The 15,474-nt window shown below is 45.2% G+C and overlaps 1 protein-coding gene across 3 annotated transcripts in view; it reads left to right on the top strand.

Moving 5' to 3' along the window:
* The window catches only part of Gramd2b (GRAM domain containing 2B), a 102,142-nt gene extending 88,151 nt beyond the window's left edge, over nt 1-13,991 (top strand). For all 3 annotated transcript variants that reach the window (XM_085699848.2, XM_048419272.3, XM_048419273.3), the window contains exons 7-14: nt 1,529-1,600; nt 1,695-1,775; nt 4,430-4,541; nt 5,044-5,166; nt 5,933-6,020; nt 7,129-7,233; nt 7,438-7,531; nt 12,815-13,991. In XM_085699848.2, coding sequence (XP_085555974.2) covers nt 1,529-1,600; nt 1,695-1,775; nt 4,430-4,541; nt 5,044-5,166; nt 5,933-6,020; nt 7,129-7,233; nt 7,438-7,531; nt 12,815-12,856 — 717 coding nt within the window. In that variant the 3' untranslated portion in view covers nt 12,857-13,991. The remainder of the gene's footprint in view (nt 1-1,528; nt 1,601-1,694; nt 1,776-4,429; nt 4,542-5,043; nt 5,167-5,932; nt 6,021-7,128; nt 7,234-7,437; nt 7,532-12,814) is intronic.
* The last annotated feature ends 1,483 nt before the right edge of the window (nt 13,992-15,474 follow it).

The following is a 15,474-nucleotide window of genomic DNA, read 5'->3' as shown; positions in this document are numbered from 1 at the left end:
AGGAATGCCCCCTTTATTGTGTACCATAGCTGCTTATATAGAGATCCTTAACTGATAGCCACGCCCCAGCCAAACCCACCAGAAACCACTGTCCTGCCATCAGGAACTCCTGAGGGTCTCGCGCTCAGAGCAGCTGCAAGCATTACAAGTTGTTTACCAGAAGTTCAGGATCTGGGGGGTTCACAGCTCCCAACAGCCAGGTGCACATTAAGGGCTTTCTCTGTTTCCTGGTTTATTTGTACGCACCCCGTATGGAGAAGCGTGCTTGAGCGGTTTCCCATTGTTAACTCTACTGTATCTCATAGTATCAGAGCTGGCTCTGCACCTCGACCTGTCCAGTGCCAGAGCCCACAGCGCCCTTACTATGGAATGCAGTGATGCTGACGGCGATTGCATCATTCTCTCGGTACCCAGTGAGAGGGATCGGTCAAACTCAGTCTGAAAAGACTCCCTGACACACCCATGAGAAAATCGCAGCTTTTCAAATCTTGTAGGTGTACCATTTACACAGACGTGAAATCTTTCCATATGTCATTTGCTTCCAAAATATTTGGCTAGCTTTGATTTTTTTTCCTCCATAACTCATAAGCATCAGGGTCGGCGGGGGGGGGGGGGATGGATCTCCATATGAGTTCAAGGAAGAACCTGGAATTCACGAGAACAAGAGCAACCCTGTTAGAACTGCTGGGACGTTTTCTCCAGAAATCTAGGTCAGAGCAAAGAAAGCAGGCCTTCTCTAGGATGCACAAAATACCTTCAGAAACAAAATGCTCTATGGGGGAAGGGGCTTTGCAGGACCCAGCCTGTATCACCAGCCTTGCCTCAGTGCCCTGCCCTCCCATCTCTACTCTTAGGAGGCACCCATGTCATCCTTGGGGAGCCTTCATTTTGCTCCATTTTTTAAAATTATGCTTAAATTGAGTTTTGGGGTTTTATGCTGTAATATGTGGGATATAAGGAACTGGAGATGTGACTCCGTTGGGAGGGTGCTTGTCTAGCAGGATGAAGCCCTGGGTTCAATCCCCAGCATCACATAGACTGGAATGGTGGTAGCCAACTGTGATCTCTGCACTTGGCGGGGGTGGAGGCAGAACTATCAAGAGTTCAAGATCATCTTTAGCTGATAGCGAGTTTAATACCAACCTGAATCACATGAGACCCTGCCTCAAAAGAAAAAAAAAGACACAAGGGGGAATGTACTTGTTTTATTCAAGAAAGAAAATAAAAATAGAATGTTCCGATGAAAAAAAACGAGATTATAGTTAAAGTGAAGGTCTTTGTCATTAGAAAATATAAAAGCTAAGGGCCAAAAAGATGGCTCGGCTGGTCTTTACCACAAATCCTTAAGACCACATGGTGAAAAGAGTTGTCCTCTGATTTCCACAGGGACACCATGGCACACATGTGAGCATGCATGCACACACACATACACACTAAATGAAAATCTAAAATTTATATAAGAAAACACAAAACCTACGTGACGAGTATGTTTTGAACTCTAAACTCTTGATTGCACTTCATTTTCCAGTACATATTCGTTTCCCTGCTCTCCAGAGATTCAACATACAAACTGCTCAAATCTGTGTGTGGACATTTGGAGGTACGTGTGACGTCAGAACTCTTTGCCAACTTTCTTCAGTATTTCTTAATGTCTGTAGTTGATCTGGGTTTTCACTTTGTTCCTATGATTTCAGAACACCAGTGTCGGTAACAGCCCCAACCCATCTTCTATTGGAAATAGTTTCGAGACAGTTCGCCCTTCGTCTCTGCCTCTGGTAAGCTGAATTTAGTGATCTAAATGCATGAGCCAAGGATGGAGCCACAGCTTACCCTGTGCTCACACCACAGTCAGGGCTTGGAAGAACTCATGACCAGTGTAGTTAGGGACGGCTGCAGACCACGGCTTGTCTCCCCAGAAGTAGAGGAACCAGAGGAGGCCACTAACGTTTTTTCTAGTAATCTACAGGTTGTTCTATACAGAGAAGAAATGTGGTCGCAAGACTAGAGGTACATAAGATCTTGCTTCGTTTGCTTAGCAGCTTTGTTGTGTGTGGTGCTGGGGGTCAAACCCAGGACCTTGTGCATACTTGCCGAGCACTCTCCACTAAGCCACGTTCCAGACACATCTCTTTGAGGCAGGCTCAGCTCTCAAAGGTCCGTTCAGGGTACTATACTGTGTATACTATCAGAAACCAGAGAAAATTAGAACCAATTCTTGCCTTCAGAGACTTCAGCTTCTGAAAAATGAGGCAAAATCAGAAATGACTAGGCAAAGCTGTTATGCTCAGATGTCAGGTAGAGCTATCAGGGTTCTCTTGGACTTTGTAGACTGCAGTGAAACCTCCAGTGGTATCTCCCATTTGCACACCAATCAATAATAGAATTTTGTTTTTCCAAGAGAGGTCTAACAATATCATATAAACCATTGACCCCACACTGATTATTGATAAATGTTTGCCTTGAGTCAAGCAATGCAAACCCATAGTTTCAGTTAGGTGGTGGTGGTACACTCCTTTAATCCCACTCAGGAAGCAGAGGCAGGTGGATCTCCGAGGTTGAGGCCAGCTTGGTCTACAGAGTGAGTTCCGGCCAGGGCTATACAGAGAAACCCTGTCTTTAAAAAGTAAAAATAAAAATTAAAAAAAAAACCCATAGTTTCAACATCTATGAATCTCCTTTTGCATTTTGAAAAGCTAGTAATTAAAACATGTTCACATAAAAATTTGAACAAGAAAGTTTATCTTGGTGTGGTGGCATACACCTGTAATCCCAGTACTTGGGGAGCTAAAACAAGAGGATTGCTGTGAGTCTTAGGTCAGGCCGGGCTACACAGGCCATGCTAGAAATACATCGCAAAACCTTGTCTCAGAAGCAAAAAGGAATATTTATAGCAGTAGTTATCATAATAGCCCCAAAGTAGGACAAAACTCTGATGTCCTTTAGCTAATTAATGGCATGTCTTTAATATAGTAGACAGTGGAGTATTAACCCTCGTAAAAAGGAATTGAAGTGCTGATGCATGCTACCACATGGATGAATTTTAAAGTCATTATAACATAAACAGACAAACACAAAAGGCTATGTGTCACATGACTGCATTTCCTGAGGCTTCTCGAGTTAGAGGGGATTTCCATCCTCTTAAGTCATCGTGATGATCCACAGCCCTGGGCAGTACAAAGTACACACAAGATGCCTTAGAATTCAGCAAACAAACACGGTGTCCAACCTGAGCCCACCCAGCTGGAAGTCTATCCTCGGGCAAGTTCCTTCCCGTCTGAGCCACTTCTTTGATCCCCTGAAATGCTAGCCTCGCCACATGGGTGGGAAGAGTCACAGGATCCCCGTGTGCCAGGTGTTTTGCACGCTGCCCCATGCACAATGAGCCTGCGTGATTGAGTTGAAGAGACTCAGGTTCTTCACTTTTCAAGCTGGGCTGTAGCACAAAGCCATGGAATCTGTCCCCAGCACCAAACAGAGCAAGCGTGGTGGCTCATACCTGTAGAGGTTGAGGCAGGAGGGTCCAAGGTTAAAGGTCATTCTCAGTTTACTTTGAGACTTTGAGACTTTGAGACCAGCCTGATATAGATGGAGACCCTGTCTCCAAGAGTTAAATTAAGTATAAATCAATCAATCAAATTTTCAACTTTCTTTCCCTTATACATCATTGTAAGGAATCTAATGAATGTTGAGATAACCCAAAGACAGCAAACTCAAACACAAAAGACGCTCATTTGCTTACCAGATGAGTATTTTCCTCAGTAGGCAGCTAAACTGTTAAGAGCTCAACCTAATTCTGCCTTTGCCAGGGCCAGCTGGGAACACCAAGTGTCTCCTTAGTGTTAAACACTTCAGGGAAGCCAGTGGAATGCAAATTAAAACGCCTCTGCCGGGTGACCTTTTCTCCCCGTCCACTTCCTGTCCCCTGGACCATAGCCAGCCCTGATCGGATCTAACTTTAAAGGTTGCAGCCTCTTTTCCCAGTCTGATTTGCCAGCAGTGATTTTTTTTCCTTTCCTGTGTCCACTGTCATTTTTTTTAATTATAATTTGCAATACTTTTGTCTACATATTTGAATGGATTTAAGCTGTCTGTCTACTCTTCCTCTCTCACGCTGTCTGCGGCAGTCAGATTTTTTTGGGGCTCAGTGCTTCTGAGATTCTCAGTCTCCACCAGCAGTTTCTCAGTCTCTCAAGCCATCCATTGCTTTCTCTGGATATTTGTTTCTACCCAGCCGTGCGCTATTTGTTAATAGAATTCTAACCATGCAGAAGAGTCTCGGTTTCCGTAACCAGATACTCCCAGGTTAGGAAAATCCTAGTGGGTGTGGTAACCCATGCTTCATTTCCATATTTTATGGGTCAGACCTAAGCAAGGCGGCTGGAGTTTACAAAGGCCTGCCTGTCTCCTCAACTTCGCTGTCTCCCCTCAGGATTTCAATGATGAATTCTCAGACCTGGATGGAGTGGTTCGACAACGAAGGCAAGACATGGAAGGATACAGCAGCTCCGGCTCCCAGACTCCAGAGTCCGAGAACTCCCGAGGTCTGGGGAAATTGTGTCCCGATTCAAGTTCCATGCCCCACGAAACACCCTCTCCTCGCCTTCTTCAAAACACAAAACCGGGCCCAGCCTTCTCTTCCTAGTTAACGGTTGCAAAGGAAATCTGGGGAGAGGGCTCCTAAGGAAGAGAATTGCCTCTGTGGCAAAATCCATCTCCTTTGTCCATATTTGACAAACATCTCTTACGCTGATAAGCTAGGGTGACTGACAGAGATCAGCGTGAGGCTCCTCACCTATGTCAGTCATGGTAATAATAAATAGGGGACTATTGTATACTTTGTATCTGTGGATGCCGACCCAGTGACCCTGCATCATTTTATTTCCTGGTGAACTCTGCCTTTCAGTCTCCCGACCCCACATCCCACCCATGAGAGCTTCACAACGTGACCATCCTGTAGATAAAGGAATCATGGGTTTTGTAGCTGATCCTAGGATTTTTAAATATATTGGGGAGCAAATTGACCTCACTTCATTTCCTTGACAGACTTCCACGTGACCGAGTCCCAGACAGTTCTGAATGTCACCAAGGGAGAAGCAAAACCACCTCGAACAGATGCGCACGGGAGCAGAGCGCCGGATGGGAAAGCCAAGAGCCTGCCTGCGCATGGTGAGGAGCAGGGTTTGGACGGGAAAGCGATTTCTGTTGGTAGCGGGTAAAGAGCCCCAGTGCGTCACACCATGGTTGCCTTCCAGCGTCCCTCGCTTCCTTTCTCCTCTTGGTCTCTGCCTGTCAAATCCCATTTACTAATTCAATAAGTACTTAGTTCCTGGTTCTGGACTTTACTGGGGGTCACGGCGGAAGTTGCTGCATTAGTCTCAGTACTTGGAGATTATGAACTAAAAGTTGGTGGTTAAACTTGCTACTGACTTGTTTCTTACTTATTAACAATAATAATAATAATAATAATAACAATAATAATGGTGTTACATTGTAACATTGACCCCACCACCACCCAATACAATACTTGGCAGAAAGAAGCCTGTCAAATATATATTATTAGATAAAATGACTTGAAAAAAAATGAAAAATGGAAAGATGGCTCAGAGGTTAAGAGCATTGCCTGCTCTTCCAAAAGTCCTGAGTTCATTTCCCAGCAACCACATGGTGGCTCACAACCATCTGTAATGGGGTCTGGTGCCCTCTTCTGGCCTGCAGACATACACACAGACAGAATATTGTATACATAATAAATAAATAGATATTTAAAAAAATGAACCTACTGGTTAAAATACCAAGAAAGAGGCTTCCACTAATACTTCCCTTCCACCTGGGAATGAACCCATCTCAAGTACCTCTTCCCTGTTGAAATACTGCTAAGTGAAAGAAGCATACTGGGGTGCTAAATTGTTGCTCTTTTGGTTTCCCCCAACAGGCCCATCAGAAGCTACCGGTATTTTGCATAGCGTCAAGCCTCAGAAATGCCCAACTCTCCGCCATATTCTTATATTCTATGCAGTTATGTAAGTAAATGTGTTCATGCTAAGTGGTTTATGCAAATGATCCTGTTTTGCCGATGAATAATCTCTTCACATTGCCAAGGGTCATTGTAAATCCCACTGGTGCTGACACAACCCACATACTTTTCTTGGCAATTTCCGTTTCCTTCTCGGATGTTTTTTTAATGCCCCCCCCCCAGGCTTAGGTTAGCTTTTCAGAATCAGTGTGCTGAATCAGCCACAGAACGGAGGACTGAGCAACAGTCAGGAACCCCTGAAGCATCTTTGTTCTGCTTGTTTAGTTTTCTGTGTGTTCAACTTCTTCTGAACCGAAGCCAAAATATCTTCAAGGTTGTACTGACAACTTAGGCGCAGACATTTTTTTTTAGCATTTCAATCAGCTTCCAATCTCCAACCAATTGCTTTTCTGAGAAGAGCCAGTTCAGGTCTAGAATGTCTCTCATACTGGAGGGGGATAGATATGTTCATCTGGTGCCCATTAAAGCAAGGAATTTGTGACTCTCCAGGGAACAGAGTTTGCTGCTCTCTGCTCAGGCTCCTGGACTGGAGAAAGAGAGTGCTAAAAAGGATGGGAGCTTGGGCTTAGCCATCCTGCTTAGGTCTGGCCTTGAGCAATCCTATAAGAATGGCTGTTTGTTTGTTTGTTTTTCTCTTTGAGGACGTGGGTGCCAGGATTTTAAGTACCATTGCTGCCAAGTTTTATAATAAATTTTTCATTTTCTTTCTTCTGTTTTCTTTTTCATTATTACTTTTCTATTTTTTTATTTCATTTGAATGTTTTGCCTGCATGCATGTCTGTACACCACATGCACACCTGGTACCCACAGAGGCCAGAAGGCATTGGATTCTCTGGAACTGGAGTTACAGATGGCTGTGGGCCACCCTGTGGGTACCAGGAATCGAACTCAGGTCCTCTGGAAGAGCAGCCAATGCTTTTAACTGCTGAGCCATCTCTTCAGCCCCTCAACTTAGACCTTATTAAAGTCCCCCAAGCCTTTGATTATTTTTGAAAATGCTCCCAAAGTCGAAAAAGAATGGCTCTGAGTTCATTGTTTTTTAAACATCGGTTCCTGGCCAGTAATGTATTGGAAATGTCTCGTTGCCTCTCTAGTGTCTGTGCACTGATCATCTCGACCTTCTACATGAGACACAGAATTAACACTCTGGAGGAGCGCCTGGGGTCCCTGACGTCCTTTGTGGAGCCCTACAACACTGAGTAAGATGGCTTCCCAGTGCTTGCTCTTTGGATTAGCGTAACAACTGTCATAAGTTTAGAGTCCTCCTTGGGAAACACCAAGAAGCCATTCTGTGTGAAGCACTCGCCGGTCCTCTCCTCTAGCCTATTTTCTATTCAAACTTAACAATCCATGCCTTTCTTTGCCATGGTTGCACTAATTGTTGTTTCTCTTTTTCCCTACAGGCAGCCAGTCCCATCAGGACCGGGATCACAAGTGCAGTTAAATGTGGAGGCCCTCTGCCAGGAGCTTACAGCTAACATAGTGAAATTAGAAAAGGTAAGTCGATCTTTCCCGAGTACAGCAGCAACCTGGTCATTCCCTTCGATGGCCACTGGCCATTTTTAGTTCCATAAAGAAATAGAATTTAATCTCCCCACAAAATGGTGATCTGGTTGCTCTGTCATTTGTGTCCCTGGCTGGACATCAGACCACTGGTCAGTGATCAGTGGCACTGGGGTTTGTGGAGGGATGCATTAGGGAGTCAACTAGAGACTCCTAACCCGCCACAGAGTGGAGACTCCGCTCACGTGAATATTGTATTTAATCCCTATCACTACCTTGGCTCATAAGAAATAAAGTTTTAAATTACCTTGCTCCGGGTAGAAGGCTGTTATCTGGGGGCCTAGAATTTGAACCACTGGCCACATTGTGGTTAGAAGTCTTCTGCTTGCTTTAGGGGTTGCAGACACAGCTCAGCAGGTAAGGGCAGTGGCTGCTCTTCCAGAGGACATGGGTTCAATCCCCACCTTTCACATGACAGCTCACACCTGTCTGTAACTCCCGTTCCGGGAGATTCGACACCTTCACATAGACATGTATGTTTGTGCAAACAAAGCACCAACACACATAAAATACGTTAATGAATAAAATCATTTTTTAAAAACTGGGTATGGTAGCCGGGCGGTGGTGGTGCACGCCTTTAATCCCAGCACTCGGGAGGCAGAGGCAGGCAGATCTCTGTGAGTTCGAGGACAGCCTGGTCTACAAGAGCTAGTTCCAGGACAGGTTCCAAAGCCACAGAGAAACCCTGTCTCGAAAAACCAAAAAAAAAAAAAAAAAAAAAAAACCAAAACTGGGTATGGTGACACACGCCTTTAATCCTAGCTCTTGAGAAGCAGAGGCAAGAGGATCTCTGAGTTCCAGCCAGCCTGGTGTACAAAGTGAGATCTAGGGTAACCCTGGCTACACAGAGAAATCCTGTCTTGAGGGGTGGGGGAATCCTCTGCTTGGGATTGGCTCAGTGGTAGAAAGTGTCTTTAGCACTCAAGAGGGTGTGGGTTCAATCCTAACAATAAGTAAATCTGCCTTCTGATTTACTGCTCATATGCTTCTATCTCCAGAATATCTTCCCTGGATCGACTCTGTCCTTAGCTTCATTCTTAGATTTGATTTGGTAAAAGGATGGATGGGAAGAGGGTAATTTATAACTATCCTAGAGATACACTTAAGTATCAGGGTTTATTTCTCCTTTCAAACATTACCGTCCTTTCCCATCTGGTAACTCCTTTGGGTTTGCCCTAATCCTTTACCTGTGGCTCTCCAGCGTGGGGGACACTGCTGTTTTTCAATTTCGCTCCTTCTGACTTGTAAATGCTATCCTTTGGATCGGAAGCACACAGAATCCTTTCACCTTCCCTCGCCTTTCTCTCTCCGCCTGTGCCAAGCCCCTGCCAGGATGCCACAGAAAGATTTGTTCCCCATCCGCAGTTGGCATGTCTGTGTGGGGCTCAAACCACGCCCAGCTGGGCGGATAGAGAGGCTGCTGGAAATGGAGGGAGGCCACGTGCATCCCAAAGCAGAGTCTGTAAAAAGTAGATTTGGGCCAAAATGTTCCCAGAGGCGCTTGAGCTGTGGCCTAGGCACAGCCCAGGAATGAAAAGGCCGACCGAGATGCACTGTGGGGAATCCCGAGGCATGACTCAGCTCTTTGCCGCAATTCTTTTCTGCTGTGGGAGACTGGTCATACCTAAGCCTCATGGTCATTCCGCAGCTCTGCTCCTGTTTCTGTTCATTGTCCCTGCTCCCCTCAGTCACCTTCACAGGAAACCCAAAGTAACCTCCCCTTCTCCTCCCCTTCGAGTCCCACGAAGTCTGCCTTCAGGTGCCCCACGTTCTCAGTCACGCCACGCTGGCCCCGACCACCCGTCTGACACCGTGAAATTGAATCCCGTTATGAATTTTCTTTCTATTTTCTGTTTATTATTATGCGATGTGAGGAAGTATAAGGAGTGTGTACGCACGGGTAGGGGTCAGAGGACAACTCTTGGGAGTCGGTTCTTTCTTTAGTGGGTCTCAGGAACAGAACTGAAGTTCAGCAAACTTGTACTGCCTGGATTTTTACCCATCAAGCCGTTTCCATGGCCCCTATTTGTACTTTCTAATACTCCTGAGAATCAGCATTTAATACATTTATTGGCCACTGGAGTTTTGGCTATCAGTTGCGGCGTATTTATCTCTTTTGTTTGTTTGGGATTTTTTGTTTGTCCTTATAGGTATGTCTGTCTGTCTGTCTGTCTGTCTCTCTCTCTCTCTCTCTCTCGTTTGTTTTTGTTTTGTATTTTGCTTTTCAAGATGGGGTCTCTCTGTGTATCCCTGGCTGTTCTGAAACTCACTCTGTAGACCAGGCTGGCCTCAAACTCAGAGATCTGCCTGCCTTGGCCTCCTGATTTCCGGGGTTAAAGGCGTGTGTCACCACTGCCTGGCATTGTTTGCTTCTTTTCCACATTTATTTGTATGTACATGTGTGTGTGCTCACAAACATGCATGTGTGCATGCCCACGATCCACAGAGCACACATGGGAGTCAGAAGACAATTTGTGGAGTCAATGTAGGTTCCAGGGTTCAAACTCGGGTAGTCAGACTTGACAGCCGGAACTAACCCCTAAGCTTCTAGCCTAGCGTTGAGAATTAGTGCAGGGCCTTTGTGATAGTCATAGGCAAAATGATATAGGTCTCTGTCCCATTTTGCTTCTCTGCTGTCATAGTAGAACACTGAGCAGGGGAGAGGGAGGGACACAACGGGCTCGTTTCAGCTTACAGTCCGTCATCCAGGGAAGCCAAGGAAGGAACTGAAGCAGAGGCCATGAGGAGGGAATGCTGCCTACTAGCTTGCTCAGTTACCTTTCTCTCTATCTTCTTTTTTCAAGACAGGGTTTCTCTATGTACCTCTGGCTGTCCTGGAACTCACTCTGTAGACCAGGCTGGCCTTGAACTGATAGAAATCCACCTGCCTCTGCCCCTGAGTGCTGGAATTAAAGATATGCACCACTACCACCCAGCCAGCCTTTCTCTCTTTCTGAGACTTGTTTTATTTTATGTGTATGAGTATTTTGCCGGCGTGTATATGCAAGCACCGCGTGTGGGCCTGGTTCCTAGGGAGAACAGAAGAGAGGACCAGATCCCCTGTTGCAGCTACAGATAGCTGTAAGCCACTGTGTGGATGCTGGAAACCAAAACCAGGTCCTCTGCAAAAGCAGCCAGTAATCTGACCCACTGAGGCATCTCTCCCCACCCCCATTTTTTTTTAGATTTTTTTAAAAAAATTATTTTATGTATCTGAGCGTTTTGACTCTGTATATTTGCACCTTATATATGCAATGTATGGAGAGGCCAGAAGAGGGAGTTGGAGGCATGCACACACAAACACATCTCAAAACTCGAGTTACAGACAGTAGCAAGCTACCATTTGGGTGCTGGGAGCTCAGATCTTAGTTACATCTCGTATGCCCAGGCTCACCTGCATAGGAATGGCATTGTCCTCTGAGTTGGGTCTTCCTACATTGATTAGCAATTAAGAAATGTCTCAGGAGGGAATGGGAGAGGAGGGAGGGAAAACTATAGTTAGTATATAAAATAAATGAAAAAAAATTTAAAAAAAAGAAAGAAAACGTCTCACAGGCAGGGTTCCCTCAACTCAGGTTCCCTTTTCCCAGTGTCTCCAGATACGTGACAAGGTGACAGTGAAGCTAGCTGGGACATCTGCTGAGCCATCTCACCAGCTCAGAATGCTTTCAGATTTGTTTTTACTTTAGTGGACAAGTGTTCGCCTGCATGTATGTATGTGAAATACATGTGCGCAAGTGCCCCATTGGCAGAAGAGGGCATTACATCACCCGGAACTGAAGTTGCAGGCAGTTGAAAGCCACCTGACATGGCTGCTGGCAACCAAACCAGGGTCCTCTGCAGGAGCAAAAACTTCTCTTACATGCTAACCCGTCTCTCCAGCAGCCCCTCTCCCCCAGGAATGTTTTTTAGTGGGTAAAGAAGTAATTATTTTCTTAGGACTGGAAGGGCCATTGATGGTAGAATGATATAGTAGGAAGAACCTAAATTTGAGTCCCTTGCTACCTGTGTACGTGGTCCTGCAACTTTTCCTCCTCCCTTGCCCTCAGTTTCATACGCAGACCCAGCCTGGGTATCGGATGATGATGCGGTCAGGGCGAGAATCCATCAGTACCTCACCCTCATCCTAGAGGCCCTTTCTTTCCGCTTACCCCGAGCCTGCCTGTAGGGTATCGTAGACTCCTCCGAGCAGGGTCTTAGTTTGCTCTGTAGTGCTATCCCTGGATGCTATGATTGGGTCATTTATAAAGAGAAGGGGTTGTGAGCTGCCATGTGGGTGCTGAGTAACTCCATTTCCAGGGGATATGATACTTCATACCAACGCACATAAAATAAAGTTAAATAAATTATTTTTAAAAATATATAAAGAGCCGGGCAGTGATGGCGCACGCCTTTAATCCCAGTACTCGGGAGGCAGAGGCAGGCGGATCTCTGCGAGTTCGAGGCCAGCCTGGTCTACAAGAGTTAGTTCCAGGACAGGCTCCAAAGCTACAGAGAAACCCTGTCTCGAAAAAAACTATATATGTGTATGTGTATGTATGCATACATACATATATATGTGTGTGTGTGTGTGTGTGTGTAAAGAGAAGGGGTTTATTAAGCTTTCCGTTCCAGAGGTTGGGAAGTTCAAAGTAGGGAGGGCATACCTAGAGAAGGACTTCTTGCTGATGGGAACACTGTGGTGAGACAGAGCAAGCTTGCTAACCTTGGTTGTCGCTTATTGCCAAGTCTCTAATGCAACTCTTAGTAAAGCCCCACCTTAAAATACCATCGGCACAGGGCTTTGGGGGTTCCACTTCAGCATAAGTTTTTTGGGGGGAACACAAATACCAGGGCGTAGAGTGTGTTGTTTTTTATCCACAGGGTTCTCCACCCTATCATGATATTGGTTGTTCAGAATCTCTTGCTCTGAGTTCCCCAAAACTCACCGATTCTGTGTTTTCTGAGAGCATTTTAATACCCAACTGCAGACTGTAGACACCTGGCGTAGTTGGTCTTTCTGGAAGCCAGGCTTCTGTGGATGTTACGCAAAGCAACGTGTAATAGAATTGCTAAATATCATGACACTAGTTAAAAACACAGGCTGGAGCTTCATTTAAATTTAACCTCCGCATAGCGTTTTATTCTAGGTAGAGAAAGGTCTAGCATTTCTCGGCCGTAGTATCTTAAGACACATACTGTAATTTCTAACGATGGCATCTCTTTTATTGTTTCAAGATACAAAACAACTTACAAAAGCTGCTTGAGAATGGTGACTGAGTGACCAGATCCTGGGGCCAACATAATACCTCATGTTTTCCCTTGAAGAAGGTGCTTCCCGAGAGAGTCTGTTATGCGCCCCCTGCTGGCCAGAGGCGCAAGAGACTGAGAATCCAGCTGTGCTCGCGCTTGGAGGTCTTCAGCTCAGAAAGGGGGGAAAGGGAATGATTTTGCTTTTGTGCAATAAAAGTTGACCTTGTCTCTGCTGCTGCCTGAAGAAAACAGACCCATCTCGGAAGGTGAGCAAGGTTCTGGAGGACGCCTGTAGCGTCAGTAAACCCTGCACTCCATGCTTTTCAGCCCTTCCCAGCCTCCTCTACGCTCCCTTCACCCGTCCCAACCAACCTTCAGACCTAAGGGGTACGCCGTAGACCGACAAACTCAATACGGTCCTTTAAAGAATTAGCCATGCACCCCCAACAAGGCCTGAATATCTCCAAATGAACAGACTTGCTTCGAACCCCTATGTTTTTGACTCTATTTTCCCCCCTGCTCTTTATGTCCAGATTTCTTTCGTCTGTGCGTTTCAGTTTCTCAGTTCCGTTTTTTGTAAGCACGTCTGATAAAGTGCATTCAGTGCTCCGTTTGTGTAATGCTGCTTTGTTCCCCGGGTCTAGTACTTAATCGGAGTGAGTCTCCCCTACCTCCGATCAGGAATCCTTGAGGTGGGAGACGAAAATACTGAATTAGATTCGCTCTGAAACCAAAACTAATCTTTAAGCCAAAAGTTTGTGATCGTGATTTACTATGCTATGGAAAAATACTGTTTTTAAGATTGTAGCGGGCTACGGTGGCAGTTTGGAACCAGGATGTCTGTGTTACTCTCTCAACTCCATCCCAGCATGGTAATCGAATGCCCTTCTCCTACAATAAAGCAATAAGTGGTGGTTTTGCTAACTTTACTTACAGTATGGGTTGGATTTTTTTATTAATAATTATTTAGGGTACCGTAAGATCTGTAAGTATAAAACATTCTCTCTGCAATGCGTTTTATAATCATTTCTGTGAAATGTACTTTGTTTAATCAAATAAGCTAATAAGTGGATCGGTTACGTCCTTTGAACTTGTCCGCCCACTGGGTAACTGTGCCTGGTGCACTGGCTTTTAATAAATACTCATTGGCTAAAACACTCTACTTAACTGTTTCTTGGGTTTGTAAATTCTTTTACCTAAGGCTTGCTGTGCTTTTTGCATCTCCTCGCCTCCACACTATGACTCTCAACTTCATACTATACTCCCCGCCGCCGCCACCACAGAGGATTTATTTCAAAACTTTAAAAAAAAAAAAATGGGGGCATTATAATGGTATCAAGGAAAGAAAATGAGCTTTGAATTCAGTAGGCGGGTGTTTGAGTCCTAAGTTTAATTGACATTTTATGAGGAGTTTAGCCTCGGACAGGACAGTTTGCCATCCTCTTGCCCATTTTATTCATGATACTGAAATTATCCAAGACGAAAGTGCCTGTGTGGGTATGGTGAAGCTTCGAAAGCATGCAGCTTTGTTGGGAGTGGTTTTCCCTCCTAACAGGTGCCATGGTTTGCTTTGTTTTGCTTTTTAATTTTATCTGCGCGTGTGTATTTGTGCACACGAGCAGGTCAGCCAGAATAGCTGCCGGGAGTCAGTTCTCTCTGAACCACAGCTCCCCGGGGATCAAACGTAGATCATGTGACTTGCTCTGCGAGCACCTTTGCCCACTCAAAGTGGGCACCTCCCTGGCCCCACTGTTAAGGGCTCTGCCATCTAGAGATTCATCTTAAAGCAATAACCAGGTAGATAGCAGTTTTGCGTGGAAGAATTTTTTTTTTTTTGAGAAAGGGTCTTATTATGTAACTCTTGCTGGAACCTGCTATATAAACCAAGCTATCCTTTAACTCACAGAGGTCTATACCTACCTCTGCCTTCCAAGTACTGGGATTGAAGCCACATGTCACACTCAGCCTCCGTCTTGGAAACTTTCTATAGCAGAACGGGTTGTTTTGCTTTGTTTTGGTGTGGGTTTGTTTTTTGTTTTTATTTTTATTTACTTACTTTTTTGAGACAGGGTTTCTCTGTGTAACAGCCCTGGCTATCTTGGAACTCACTCTGTAGACCAGATTGGCTTCAAACTCTAAAGAGGTCCACCTGCCTCTGCCTCCCGAGTGCTGGGATTAAAGGTGTGCGCATGTGGCTCAGGCTGGCCTCAAGCCTGATATTTTGCCAAAGATGATGTCAAACACCTGATTTTCCTGCTTCTACCTCTCAAGTGCTGGGTTACAAGTGGTCTCTCCCACATCCAGATATGCAGTGTTGGGAGTACTAGACAGGTCCTCTGCCAACTGAGCTATGTCCCTAGATCCTACATGGATTTCTGAACAGAGTTTCTTTAATTGCATTTTATTTATTTCATGTGCATGCCTCTGTGTGAAGCTTTTAAATTATATTTATTTAGTATATGCCTTTATTGTGTGTGCGCGCATGCATGTGGGTGTGTGTATGTGTGTGTAGACACACATATGCCTTGGCAAGTGTATGGAGGTCAGAGAGCCAACATGTGGAAGCCATTTCTCTCCTTATATTGTGTACCATGTTAGTGCCCCAGATTAAACTCAAGTCAGGACATCGGCTATGGCTGCAGGTA

Source organism: Myodes glareolus, chromosome 13 (genome assembly GCF_982192425.1).
Source record: "Myodes glareolus chromosome 13, mMyoGla1.1, whole genome shotgun sequence".
NCBI lineage: Eukaryota > Metazoa > Chordata > Mammalia > Rodentia > Cricetidae > Myodes > Myodes glareolus.
The sequence above is the reverse complement of the archived record's forward strand: the minus strand, read 5'-3'. Positions and strand labels throughout refer to the sequence as shown.